General features: G+C 36.8%; 1 protein-coding gene across 5 annotated transcripts in view; it reads right to left on the bottom strand.

Annotated features, from left to right (window-relative positions):
- LOC107222528 (nocturnin) overlaps positions 1–14,426 on the bottom strand; it is a 29,653-nt gene that overhangs the window by 1,784 nt on the left and 13,443 nt on the right. For 2 of the 5 annotated variants that reach the window (XM_046731296.1, XM_015661943.2), the window contains exons 2-4: positions 1,729–1,949; positions 1,293–1,358; positions 572–1,159 (exon numbers count right to left, since the gene is read on the bottom strand). In XM_046731296.1, the coding sequence (XP_046587252.1) occupies positions 572–1,159; positions 1,293–1,358; positions 1,729–1,949 (875 nt within the window). Of the gene's footprint in view, positions 1–571; positions 1,160–1,292; positions 1,359–1,728; positions 1,950–7,269; positions 7,506–10,968; positions 11,780–14,426 lie in introns of those variants that run through there. The other 3 variants (XM_015661938.2, XM_015661940.2, XM_015661941.2) reach the window with 3 other exon arrangements.

Genomic DNA, 14,426 nt, shown 5'->3' with positions numbered 1-14,426 from the left:
TTCATCGTAACTCACGTACAAGATATTGAAAATGACTCATGTAAAAATCTCATGACATGGGAGATGAGGGTAAGCCGACAAAGTTTTCAAAGCTTTGGAAATTTGTTACAATTCGATCAAAGTGTCTTAATTCTGATGAATATTAACAGATCAAAACGTGTCTAGATTCTTCAGACTCGATCATTGCTTTCTTCTGCAGTACAAACTTGTGGGCATATATTTGATACGTCGAGTGTTTCGAATCCAAAGACGAAAACGAGTTGGAGAGATCGTTTAGAAAAAAACTCGTCTAATTTCAGCGATGAACGAAACGCGAGTTTGAAAATCATTAGGAAAAATATAACGAGAATGAATTGTCAATAGGATGAATATTGCAGCATGTTTAAATCGTTCGCGGGTGTTTGAGCTTTGTTTAGAAAAGTTCGATTAGAAACGTTCAGCGTCAACTTTCGCGGCAATGTTCGGGCAAACGTTTAAATTAGCATCTATTTACGAAGATTGTTCGAGAGCTGGGTACGGAAAGCCCAACTCGTAAACGAAGTAAACATTGTCCGACGACGATTGATCGCACCTGCATAAGCGCTTCCTAAATTAAGTCCCGGATATCCCAAGACTGTCCTGTAGATCGGTTCCGTCGGTTCCGCGTTGAAATCTCCACAAAGAATAACGGGCCTTCCTTCCGCGCTGGAATGGACGAAATCGAGGAGGTCCTTGCCCTGTTCGTTCCTGAGGGTCGATAAGAGGGCGCCTTTTCTGGCTTTGAGATGAGTACCGGCTACCAAAAACTCCCTGCCGGTTTCCCGGACCCTGAGAACGGCGACTACGGCGACTTGGTTACTCTGGACTCGCCAGACCTCCAGCACCCTGGTGTCGGACTTGACAAAGTCGAACTTTTCGCGTCTGTAGAAAAGCGCGCATCCGTCAGGCCCGTTGTTGCCGTCGAGGTAAAGGCAGGGCGAATCCGGTTTCGGGAAGAAGGTGCCGGTGTATCCTTGGGTCTCCAGGCAGGCCTTCAGGAAGTTGAAGTGGTCCACCTCCTGGAGGCAGATTACATCCGGTGCGTATTCCAGGATCTCCTGGACGATCTGATATCGCCTGTTTCCCCATTCCAGAGCATCTTCCGGACAACAGACGAAACTGTCGTTTGTTGTTCCCAGTGCTGTTGAACATCGAATGATTACATCTTTATTGTTAATAGGAAGTACACGTGGACTGTCACATGTGAAGCCAAGAAGTTGACGACACACAAATGCAGCTGGAAAGCCGCGATTTTTACTAACGGATCGACTTACATTGCGACAATACGTTCCACTGGAATACTCGTATCTTGTTTGGGCTCTTCAACGGCTGCACGCAAGCTGAAAGGACATTAATTAATTAATCGTCGATCGATGTAGATGGAATTGAAAATCGTTGATTGGAAGAAACACGATTGCAGTGTAGTTTATTGAACGGAAAGCGTAAGTAGAAACGTACCGATAAGTCTGAATACGGAAACAAGAATGTGAAATAATCGATGATCAATTAAATTTGTAAGATGAGATAATATTATCAATAACTGAAAGGTTTTGGAATAATTTTGGAATATGATGAATATACATTAGGATGCTTCAGGAAAAAACATAATCCACGATTTTCCACGATTTTTTTCTGGAACACCCTAATGTACATACGTCATTTTTCCCCTTCGGGAAATTAAAAATACACAGACTGCACAGTTATACTAACTTTTTTTAACAGCATTGATTTGTAGCATTTTAAAATCGTCCGCAGTATTGACGCCGACATCTTTGATCGCGCCTTTGAAATGTCGTTTCAAAAGTGGCTGAACGCCTTCGCATCGACACCGATCGAGCATTTCCGAGCGAGTCATTCTAGCCGGTAGATTAATGTCCGAGTCCTGGGCATCCTCGTTTAGAATTTTAGGCGACGACGTGAAACTCCCCATCCTGAAAATTTTTAATGGATAAAACATGTTAGGAATATAATCTCACTACCAATCGCTATGTCGTAAAATAAAATTACCCAACGGATAACTATTTCTACTTTTCTTTTTTCTCTTACTGGTTTTCGAACAACGTCGATCATTAAGAATAATCTTGAATTATGTCGCAACGCGTTTCAAGGGGTTGTTTAGTGAAAATACTGTTTTTCTAAAGGTTTTGTTTCACTATTTTTTAAGACAAATCATTCAACTAAAATTTCTCATAATTTTCACATCACATTTGTTGACATTTAAACAAACTTTGTGCATTTTTTTGACGGTAAAGTAGTGCGTATAACTTAATGTATATTGCGCAATACGAAAGATAGGAACGTATGAAAAAAAAAATTGTAGTCAAGATATCTCAAAAAGCATCTTCTTACGTCATCTTTATTATTAAATACCTATACCTATCGCCTAAACTAGAATAATTACGATTGCTTTGGTAGTTCTTCTTTTACGAGCTAAGCAAACGTGAAAGAAATGCAAATTACGATTTTTTTTTTGTCAAACAAAAACTACCAAAGCAATGCTGTTGCTTCTTGAGATATCATGTCTACACTATGTTTCACCTGCGTTTCTATCGAGCCAGTAAACGTTAGGTTATACTCACTATTTCGTCTCCAAAAAAATTCACAAAGTTTGTTTAAACATCAATAAATACAATGTAAAAATTATGAAAAATTTAATTTCAATACTTCGTATTTAAAAAAATACCTAAGAAAACGTTTAAACGAACAGCCTTTGCACTCTAGACGACCCCCTCGACTTCCTTGTGTAACGATACATTATCTGACTTAATGCGTACTGCGTGTGTCATATTATGTATACCAAACTTTCTAAACACTACGGTTACTGCTGCCTTATTACTTATACACACATATATATATATTATATACACACACTCATCGATTATTATCGGTTAGATATCAACAAGCCCGAAATTCGAAAGTATACTTTAAGCAAGTTTCCGACTAAGCAAGCAATAAATAAATGCAACGGATAGTTTCCCGTATATTCTAAACACCGTGTCGCTGAGAAGTTGTAGGTAATCCGGTTTTGTCTTACTTATTGCGTAAGACGTACGGACTTTTAAATGCGGAGTTCCTCGTCTCTGCGCAACCTTCCAAAGGTTTTATGCACAGTACCGCGCGCGTATTACGGAACGGCATTTAAATTCCTGACCTGTCCTCAGGGTTCGATTTCCTGCAGATCGTCGGTGCGCCTTACCGATATTCGCATTATGCCTACCTGTCGTATATTTAACCGGTTTTGCTTTCTTTGCACGCAAACATCGTCGTGGATCGGCTACTTCCTTGTCGCATCGCGATCAACGTTGCGACCCAGTCACTGTATCATCGCTTCCGGCTCGTAAGACGCGATCGGTAACGATTGAAAAATAAGAAGATAAAAAATGAAAAAAAATAAAAAAAAACACCCGAAATACCAGCTTCGGAGAATGATTTATCGAATCGAAACATAACCTGTTCTGTTCAACAATTCCGCCGCTCCTTTCCATTTCAATAACATCAACAAATTCATACGATCTGCCAAGTTGAGGTTCTTCGTTCATCAACGTCCTTTAATGTCGATCGCTTGCTTCTTAATATGATTGAGATTACGATGCAACAGTTATGAATAATAAACGTAAGCGGATGTGTTTGTCTTGAACGTTGCAATCGATGATTTTGTAATCGTTGATTTAAAAATGTTCCACTTGTTTTACAAATTTCTTACACACTTCAAGTCTCACAAATAATGGATTCCTGCATTCTTTAATGATTACGATTAGTCAATCGAACGTTTCAGATCAGATATTTGAACTCGTGTTTCGAAAGAAAATATCAAACTTCAGTGTTAAGGTGTATTTGAATTTTTAATATCTCAAAAATCGTGTGAAAAAAGTATCCACGTTCTTGGCATATGCTTATCGAGTAATTACGTCACTGTTCTCGACTTGGAAGCTCGAATGCAACTCATGATTTTCCGTTTTTCACTGTTTTATAAACAGGCTCGTAATGACGGTGAAAGTCACGTGCAAAATGGAAGAAAAAATATTCGCGTCAACAAGCGAATCAGAAATCGCAACCTAACAATGCGAGTATAATTATTGTCAAGGAAAAAACACGGAGAAATGTTTCAACAGCCAGTCGACAAACGTATAACATGTTTATAACAGAAAGATGCTAACAACAAGTCGTAATTAAATATCTTTTCGTTACTTTAATTACGAGGGGATCGAACATTGAAAATTTGACTGAATTGTACATTTCTAAGCTACGATAATTTTAGAAAAATTCGAGAGAATCAAATACTAAAATTCTAAAGAAAAATTTGTGCATCAATTTTTCATTTAACACCGCTTCAAAATCGCGAAAATAAATCTATTAGAATATTTAACGATTGCAAAGTGTTTCGAAATAAAAATATGGAATATCCATTTTATTACGTGAATATTTGACAACACCTCGACCTGCGACAATATTACATTGGGTGTCAAGGAGGCAAACTCGGTCTTTTCGAGCGTAAATTTGCAAGACGAGTCGTAGATGAGCCGAAGACGAATATCGCAAATAAGCGATCCGAAAGAACCGTCGCTTCCTGGTGGCATACGATTCTTGATATAACAATAGTATGTTATGCGTTTTTCACGAAGCGCGAAATCGAGGTTAGAGTCGCGTAATGTCACATTTGTTCGCAACAGCGCATGCGCGCAGTGCGGAAAAGACCACTTTCAACCCCTGGGACTTAAAAGCGGTATTTTCAGTACTCCGCGCATGCGCATTCGCAGACTCACTCGACCGTCATGGAAACGGATACTTTGTGTACGGAGAACACGCGTGGAAAAACGCGTAAAACATGCTCGCGTTACGTAAAGTATAAATTCTCGACTCACCGCCGATCCGAGAACAAACCGAAGTGAAAAAACTAGCTTCGGATCAGACGAGCTTTAATCGAGCCGTGCGAGACGGGCTTTAAGCCGTGGCCGTGGCTGGCACAGGATGACCTAGAGTCACCGTGGCTCTGGCAACGCGACAAGGTCGTTGTAGTTCAATGTCATACGGAAGGAAATCTCGTTAAGCAAGCCCTAGCGAGACGCATGCACTGCAGCCGATTGGCCGTGCCTATTTTAAGTCCACTTGTCGTCTTTACAGATGCTGCTTTCCAATCCAAACGCTAAAGACGACACGGCGTTGAATATATATATACATATATATATATATATATATATGTGTGGAAATTGTGTTATACACCTGATGCGTGTTTACGATAACGAGAATAGGAATAATTGCGTATAATGGGTGTGCGTATAGACACGAGAGATTTCCTGGCACCGACAGAAATCGGATCTAGGTTACTCGGAGGAAAACACCTTGCGAGAAACAAAACAACGCTTACGCGGTTCAAGTTTCCATCGTCCGGCTCAAAAAGCTCTCCGATGTACGAACAAAGCTTTGGGATTAATGTCAAGTTTTCTCAACTCTCAAATTATTACAAGTTGATCGTAACGAGGTTCCTGACTCGTACGAAAAAAGAAATCTTTGCCATGAAAATTTTCATGAAAATATTCCATTTGCAGGAGCATCCCTTAGTGAGCACTATATTTTTTGGAGCCAAAGATCAAGAGATATCTTCTTGGGTATTGAAATTGAACGAAGGATGAATTCCAAAGTTTTACACGTGCCTCAAGTCATTTTACAGGTTTCCTAGACAATTTATTTAAATTAAAATAAGTGTAATAACTGTCAATAAAAAATTTCGTCTTACAATATATTCAACTTTAATCGTTAAACGTTCAAAAATAGCTATGAAAAATAATTTACAAAAGACTACCGGCTTTTTATATCACGTGTGTTTATTATTAAAACGCAAAGATGCGGATAAATTGTTTATAGGGGTATAAAATAAGATGTTTGTAAACATACTAATTGCGAGTAGGTATACTTGTACACATGATGACGAGACGTTGTAAAATTAGAAATTAATCATGTAAAAACTGGCAGCGTGACGCAGGATTTTCACTTTAGGAAAATTTTGTCAGTCGAATGTCAGAATTTACTTTCATTACAAAACTGTCTGAATGCTTGGACAAACGCGTATTTCTACAGGTTTCAGAATACACAATAACATTCATTGACCGTTTACTGAAGTAGCTGTTTAGCAATTGAGATTAAGGTCGTGTCAATCGCGGTTCGTTTTGCTTAGAATTTTCTAGAAAATCAGGAAGTCTTCTATTGTAACGGCTTCGAGTGTGGTGTTAAAATTTCCGAAAAAATAAAACTCGGGATTCGTGTAGAATTTACCAAGAGAATTGTGCCGCCGGCAATCATTAAGCTGAACCGATGCAGCCGTACAGGAATTTGGTGAAAACCGTTAAACCTCTCGATAAGTACAAATAGCCTGGACTGAATGCTTCTAGAGAGACAAAATTATAAGTGGAAGTAAACCTGAACACGATTTAATCCTTATCATAATCCTTTACCGAGTCGTGAATTACCTGTTTCCTGAAAGGCTTTCTAATTTAACCTTGTGAAACTTTCATCTGTGAATAGTTAATCCCTTGTTTGACTGGTGCACGATAATAAATGCTACGACACTATTGAAACTCGGTGATTAATTTTGTTAAAACGAAAAACTAAAACTTGATATAATAATTAGGTATTTTAGAATCGAGTCTCCTCGTTATTGAATTCTCGTATATCATTAAGTGTATAACGTTATTTTATCAGTCAAAATGACTGTTCACAGTTTCTTTTAGTTTCCAACAGATGATCGTTGAAAGATATTATTTTTCTATACGTAATACAAGTTATTCATAAGGTATTCATAAAAATCCGTTTCTCGACTGAAAACCTTTGCAGGCAATGCCCTGTGATCATTTAACCATTCAAAAAAACTAGTAATCCACCACAACCAGTTACAGATACGAGTATCAAGAGTCGATGTACTAAACAGATATCAGATACGTATGCAAAACAACCACAGTATCGAACAAGTTTAAATCGCACCGATTCCGCTCTCAAGTTCACGGATTCAAACTTACAAATTGGCCAGTCGTCACGTGAGTAGCAAATAGAGCATTTTCGCAGTAGTTTGGGGTAAAAAAAATAGGCCAAGTTCACCTGTTGCGACACGTTTTCACGATTTAAATATCTCAACGTCACGTATGCACGTACAACAGGTAAATATAAGTATACCCGCGACCTGCGATAACGCGATAAACTTGAAGTTGGCTGAGATAATTAGATAAAGATTATCTGATAAAACAGTTGAACGACACGCACACCGTGTTGTTACCTGAAACGGACGAGGGCTGTCCTGAGATATCTCATGTAAAATACGTGGGCGGGCGTCTCTCTGCACTCAATAAACGAGCCGAACAAACTCGGCGTTGAAATTCAGGTTCCACGGTAAATAAAACTGCACGCGTGACGCTTACGAACGTTGCGGTAAATAAACTCTTGTGAAATTAATCTCACGCACGCGAAAACCCGTCAAACACGAATATCCGACAGGTAGCAAGCCGTCCGCCGTCGGCTACCAGCTTCGGATACTTCCGAAACCTCCGTCAAACGCGTTTCTGGCTCTGAGGCAACTCGCTCTGCGCAGGCGCAAACGCAACCGCAGACACAGGATGACGCGAGTGACGTCACAGCGGCACGCCGAACGCGCGAAACGTCACGAGAAACAAAAGCGGTGAGGTTTTGTAGGAAATTACCGACGTGCAGAGGTCTTATCTCGTTGGATTTTTACCGAACGAATATTTGTCAGCAAAGCAATTATATCATATCTACGTTTGCTCGTTATAAAGAACCCAATGCGTGGTGATGAAAAATTTGTTGAATCTGTTTCAGACAAAAATACGATGTGGACACTCAATTGAACTAGAATTTGACATCGATCTAACACTATTTGATGATGCGTTGTGACCAATTCGGCGCGAACATTTTCTGTAGCATACTTCACTGGAAAGGATCAGTGTTTTATAAATTTTGAAATCGATTCTTGATAAAAAAAAAAAATTATTTACGCTACCAACTGCAGGAGTCTCCGTTTCTTTCAAATATATTTCTCCTTGAACTGAATGCATCATTTTGTTTACCCTTTCGAATATTCAATAGTCAGCGGACAAAATAATAACCTGCCGATTTGCATTTTGGCAGGAATGAAGAAATCAGATACCACCGTAGGTGGATATACTATTTTATGTAAACTTGCAGAATTCGGTAAAAGCACATTTTTCACAAAAAAAAATATATATATATATATTTAAAGACAGAAACATAGAATTCATCTGTAATTGTAAATATTCCTTCGATGTTTTCCCCGGCAATTTTCAATCCACAAAATTCCCTACAAACTTTTTGTCACAATTTCTTTGGTATAGAATAATTTACGTTTCAATAAATCGTCGGCGAAATTAATTAAAAATTACGAAAGCTGTGAGTCGTGCAGTTAATAATAAGTCGGCTTTATTTTTATCGTGCAATTGACTATCCGCGTTACGAGATTTTATTCGGCTGAATTTCTACAATAATGACATTTCGAACGACGACTAATCAAGCCTTCGCCGATAAATATACACTATACACAAGATACCCGCTGCATTAATTTTTTCCAATTAGCTCAAGGTTGATTTCAAAATATCCTACGAGTTGCAGCGTGCTGTCACCAATTGCTTAGAGATGCCTAGTGATGAATATGAGACTCGGGCGCGGATTAAGGATGCACGTTGCAAAAAAAGACCGAATGTCGGTGACGGAAAATTAAATCGACTAAGGTTAAGAAAAATATTTTTATTATAATATTTCTCTTACGCAATTAAGTTTGTATAAAATAATATTGCATGGGGAAACAAATTTTGTATTACGATGATGAATAGTTTACAAAATTCCCGAACTTTGTGCAGAAAATTCTTTGTAATCGGCTTGCAGCGAGACGTTGATATTCGTGCGATTCTTTATTCGTCAAGATTGAGAGTTTGAATACCACCATTTTTTTAAATCTAGGTACTATTTTGAAAAATTTAATTTTGAAAATCGAAAGGCAGAATATTTCGAGGGCCTGAGTCCATAGCCTTTTTAGCCTTACGGCTGATTCGAGCCTGGATTATATCTATATCACAGATACGCGAGACTTATCAATCAATCGATAATTTCTATTATCTTCGGATGTAGTAAACCAGATTGTCTGCCGACAATGACAATAGTATTAACGTATACAACATCCTCCTTGATAACAACGTTGTCAATATTAATTAAAAGAAAAAAAAGAAGAAGAGAAAAATGAAAAAATACACCACACATACGTACATGTGTATTGATCGATTGATGAAACCCGACAAGTTGAGTACCATTCGAAATGCGGTACTATATATGTATACATACAAAGTCATAAATTTCGAAACCGATGCGGACTTTGCAGCGATACAGTTTTGTTTTTTTTTTTTTTTTTTTTTCTTCTTTTAAACCTTTTTTTTTATCTATCTGCGGAAATATGTAACATTACGTTAATTTCGTCATTCCGCCTCTTTTCACAGAGTAAACCGATTCGAGATATGCGGATACGTCACATGGCTGATTAGCGGTAACCCCGAAAAATAAAGAGCAGACGAATATAACAGCGAACTTGTATTACGTTGAATTCCTATCGCCGTGTAATCGTAACCGGTATTTTTTTTTTTTTTTTATTGTCATTTTTCTAATCAGCCGCCAAATTCGATGACGCGTATATCTTGGAAATTTTCAATCCATCAATTCAGAGTTTCGATCCAATGAGTAATAACAACTGCTGATCGCATCTATTAGAAGAGTAAATTGGTGAATCAGAGGCGTGATACAACTTTCAAATACCACGGATTTTTAACTCGAGTCGAGATAGAGCCGGTTTTATTTTCCGGTCACATCGAGGACTTCAATTATTGTCGCAATAATTGACCCGTTGATTACTCGCGGTTAAAACATACGTTAAAAACTTATTAATATTATGTATCGGTTCAATGCACTCTCTTCAAGTCAAAATATCATTCAAATGTTTTTTGATGGTTGATTCTTTTTCTTCTTTTTTTTTTTTTTTTTTTAGCGTCCAAAAATTCGATTCAGTATTTTCAACGTATACAGAAACCGATGATTACTGTCCAGACAAACCAGATGATAATGTTTAATGGAAATTTCGAGCGATTTTCATACGAGTTTTCAAGTCAATTATCACACGATACGATTTTCAGTTACTGTTAGGATTTGTAATTCTGTAAAAAAAAGAATCAAAAAAAAAAAAAAAAAACTACCGCATCACAAGTAAAAGAGGATAAGTCTTCGCAAAATTATTTCATGTCAAGTAGTTCCGAGAAAGCTTTGATCAATCATCGCAGTTTTTAAGTTTTTCAGAAATTTTCAACCAAGTTTTCGTAACTTTGACAGTTGAAATCCGTCATCGCCTTGAAAATTCGAAATGGTTAGGCAATAATTTATTCCAAGTCTAAAGAAGCCTAAATTTTTTTTTGCAACTATATATATATATATATATATATATATATATGCAGTCATATTGATTTACCAAAATTCGCACAAAAAAAAACGAAAAAAAAAAAGATGAACGCGCTGTTACATCCACACTGTACGCATAAATTACTGATTTAATTTCCTGCCTGTATAATTGAGTTACGACTTTCACACATTGGCAAATAAATTGCAAAATACACTTCCGCAGTATATTAATTTGGCAATATCCGCACGACGCGACGTCAAGTCGAGAAGATTCGCCTCTTCATTATTTTAGAAGATTAAAATTTTCGCGCGCGTCGATATGCGAATAATAAACGAAAGCAACATTCCAAAGGCATAAACCTAAACTTAAATTACAATACACAAAAGTTGAGGAACAATCTTGTCTCCTCGGCATCTCTCTCTCTCTCTGTCTCTCTCTCTCTCTCTCTCTCTCTCTCTCTCTCTCTCTTTCTCTCTTTCTCTTTCTCTCCGTCTTACCGTTGAATAATGAAATGTTGCAAATGATACGGTTTAAGGCTATCTTCTTTTGCGGTTGACGGCGCGGGCGTAATGGCGAGTGTCTCGTCATTTCGCAGCGTTAGAAACATCATTTGCGAAGACATCGCTGCGCCGCGTCACTTGATATACGATTTTTAACTTTTTCTTTTTTTATACTACCAAGTCAATTTCGCAATCATACAGCGAAATTAGCCAGATTTTAATCCTCCTGTCTCGCTGTAACGCGAGATATCTCACCGAAGAAATACTTTAAAACTTCTTTACTCTCAAATTGTCGATTACAATTTTATACTCGAACACTCGTCAAAGTGTATCGATCCACATTCAATCTACTCATCAATTATATCAATGCACGGATGAGAATAAAAATTTTTATCCTCAACTTTACACTGGTACAAAACTGTCAATTTTATCCTATAACATTAATTTACTTTTTAATCGATCGTAAACAATATTCTTTCTCAACTTTTCAACATTTTTTTTCACACCAATTGCGCTTATACGTTGTAATTATATTCAGACGAAATTATCACTCACTGGAATACACTGAGGATATTTTAATACGTTGTTGTTGTTTTTGTTATTATTATTACTATTATTATTACTATTATCTCACCGATTATTGTAATATTAATTTTTGTTTATCGATACTCATGGAATTCACCGTACGTATGAAATAAAATTAATGAAAATAAAAATCGCCACTTTCATTCGACTCAAATTACGGTAAAGAACGAAATGAGAAATCGATTTTCGAACGATTCCTTCAAACCCCGTTTACGTTAGTTTACAGACTGACTCTTTACACTCTGGGGGCCCGACTCTTATACCGATCTCGAGCTTTGACATCTTCGCTCGCCTTCCCCCTCCAATGATTCGCTCTCTCTCTCTCTTTATTTATTTCTCTTTCTCCCGCTCTCTCGTTCTTCCCGTATTCCCCACCGTTTTACAGTGCACAAGTTAGCTTTCTCTGACGAGAAGTCACTCGCAACCTGTTTGCAGTTTTATTATTCATTCTTATTATTTATGTTCGTTATCCAGGCACCTGTCGTTCGTCCGAATTTGAATTTTCCGTCGCGATTTTCACACCATTTCAACAGTTGTGAAAATCATTTTACCGTGCCAAATTACCACCGTCATTTATTCGTCGAATTTTCTTCGCATTCGATTCTGCGACAAATTTTCGTCGATTTTAATTCAATCCTTGCATTTGTCGCGTTTCAATTTTTCTTCCGCAATTGCTCGAGCCTTGTTTACTCTTTTTTTACGTCCGTTTTGCACACTCTGCATGTACATGTATACATAATTCAAAAATTAGAAATTGTTCGAACAATTTGTATTTCCGCTCCATCGCCGGAATTGCCATTCGCGAATTCGTTTTCAGATGATATGGACAAAAAAAAAAAAAAAAAAAAACCCAAACGAATCGCTTGCGCGGAAAGTCGCGTAAAAGTGAATTTCTTCCCGATTAATAATTCCATTTCAAAACGGCGTCGATTCACTCACAGAGAAAGTTAAAAACCGCGACTGCAATAACGAATTCCTGATGAATTTTTTTCTTCGCACACTGCATGTGTGTAAGAAAAAAAAAAAAGATAAGAAAAGTTTTCAACGTGTGCGTGTAGAAATTTATTTATTTGTTTATTTTTTTATTTTTTTGTCTTTTCTTCTTCACGGAAACGAAAAATGCATAATTTTACAATGGTTGATACACAACTCTCGTATTATAACCGCGCGCATGATATTGTTGTTATTATTATTATTATTATTATTATTATGTATTACTTCAAGAATGGAAAAATACGGTGTGAAAAAGAAGTTTTTTTTTGTTTTTATTCGGTCGGCCGACTGTATTTCAACCATTGGCAAATTGACAGAGACAAACGTAAGATAATCAGGAATAACTTCCAGACTTCCTTGATTTTATTTTATTTATTTTTTTTTTTTTTTTTACAAACAATGAAAAACAATCACGCGCAGATCATGAATCATTTTCATAATCTTCCAAGAGCTTCTGGATGATGCAATACGTTTAACGCTAAACGAGGATACTGCGGTACGGACACTCGTGACGTGTTGGATAGGAAGGAGAAAAAAAAATTAATGAATGAATAAAAAATAAAAAAAAAAAAAATTAAAAAAAAATACGAATTAAAGACGGAGCTGAAAGGAGACGAAATTTTCTTCAACAATTGTAAGAAAATGAAATACAAGATATTACGGAACGACGAAATAAGTAAAAACGTGAATGTTTGAAATTTGGAAAATTAATTTTTCCGCACAGATTCGTATTGCGAATAAGTTGAATCGAATAATTAATTAACTTCTAATCCGTACAATATATAAATTGCACTGCATCGTCGGTGCAACGGTCTATTGGTTAAGGTCAACGGAATTCCTACAAGTCAACTCATCATCGGTTGTTTCATATGACCGATTACACGTGGATTGATAGAGAAATCGATGCTCTTGTGTGCGTTCGGCGAACGTTTACTACGACGTAAAATTTTATTGCCAAGGCCCAAGGTGAATGTTACCGTCATGCGCAATGTCCGCGTGACATACAACGCGTGTACTTGTTGCATTGCAACGGTACAATGCATATTTTTTCTTATTAAACGCGATTTAATAGAACAGAATTTGATCGTCCGTTTACTTCATTTTTTTTTTTTTTTTTTTTTTTTTTTTACACCACACAGCGTGCAATCTTGATCTTTGCTTTTTTACCATTTTCTCGAGATATATGCTGTGTGTAGTCTCGTTATTAAATAATTGTCAAGTATACGAATTAGTGGTAAAATTATCTGACAAATTTTTTAGTACAATTATTCTCACATTCCGGGATGAACGTTGAAAATCGTTCGAAAAGTGTTTCTATGCGCAAGGTAAAAAAACATTTGGACTAAATGTTTGCATTTTGATGTGAACGGATTAAGTGAAAAGTACACGTGATTCGGAAAAAAAGGACACATCGAAATCTCTACATAATATAAGGAAATTTCAAATTTCTTCGAATACGCCTAATTTGAGAGTAACGATTTGATGTATGAACTGAACGTTTTTAACTGTTTTCCTTTCTTCTATCGCAATTCGAAAATTTTACTGTTATATTTAGTTAACAATAAATTTCTTGTTATGTAAATAATACAAAAAAAAAAAAACGGGCAAGAAAATTATGAATGTAAAATAGGTTCATTGTAGCGTTTCATAATTACTCGAGCACTGAATCATTCACGATGAGAAATCAATTTGGAAACATCGATGTTATTCCCAGTTATTACGGAACAGATAATACGAACAATAATTATTTCTCAAAATAACCATGCCGTTACTCGTATTTTTTAATCACCAAAGTTTTTGCGCCGAAAAAGCAACGACGACGGAAATTTTTCTATTCTGCAGTAATGACGAATGATTTTTGAAAAATTTTCTCTTCT

The sequence above is a fragment of the Neodiprion lecontei genome, chromosome 2 (genome assembly GCF_021901455.1).
Source record: "Neodiprion lecontei isolate iyNeoLeco1 chromosome 2, iyNeoLeco1.1, whole genome shotgun sequence".
Lineage (NCBI taxonomy): Eukaryota > Metazoa > Arthropoda > Insecta > Hymenoptera > Diprionidae > Neodiprion > Neodiprion lecontei.
The sequence above is the reverse complement of the archived record's forward strand: the minus strand, read 5'-3'. Positions and strand labels throughout refer to the sequence as shown.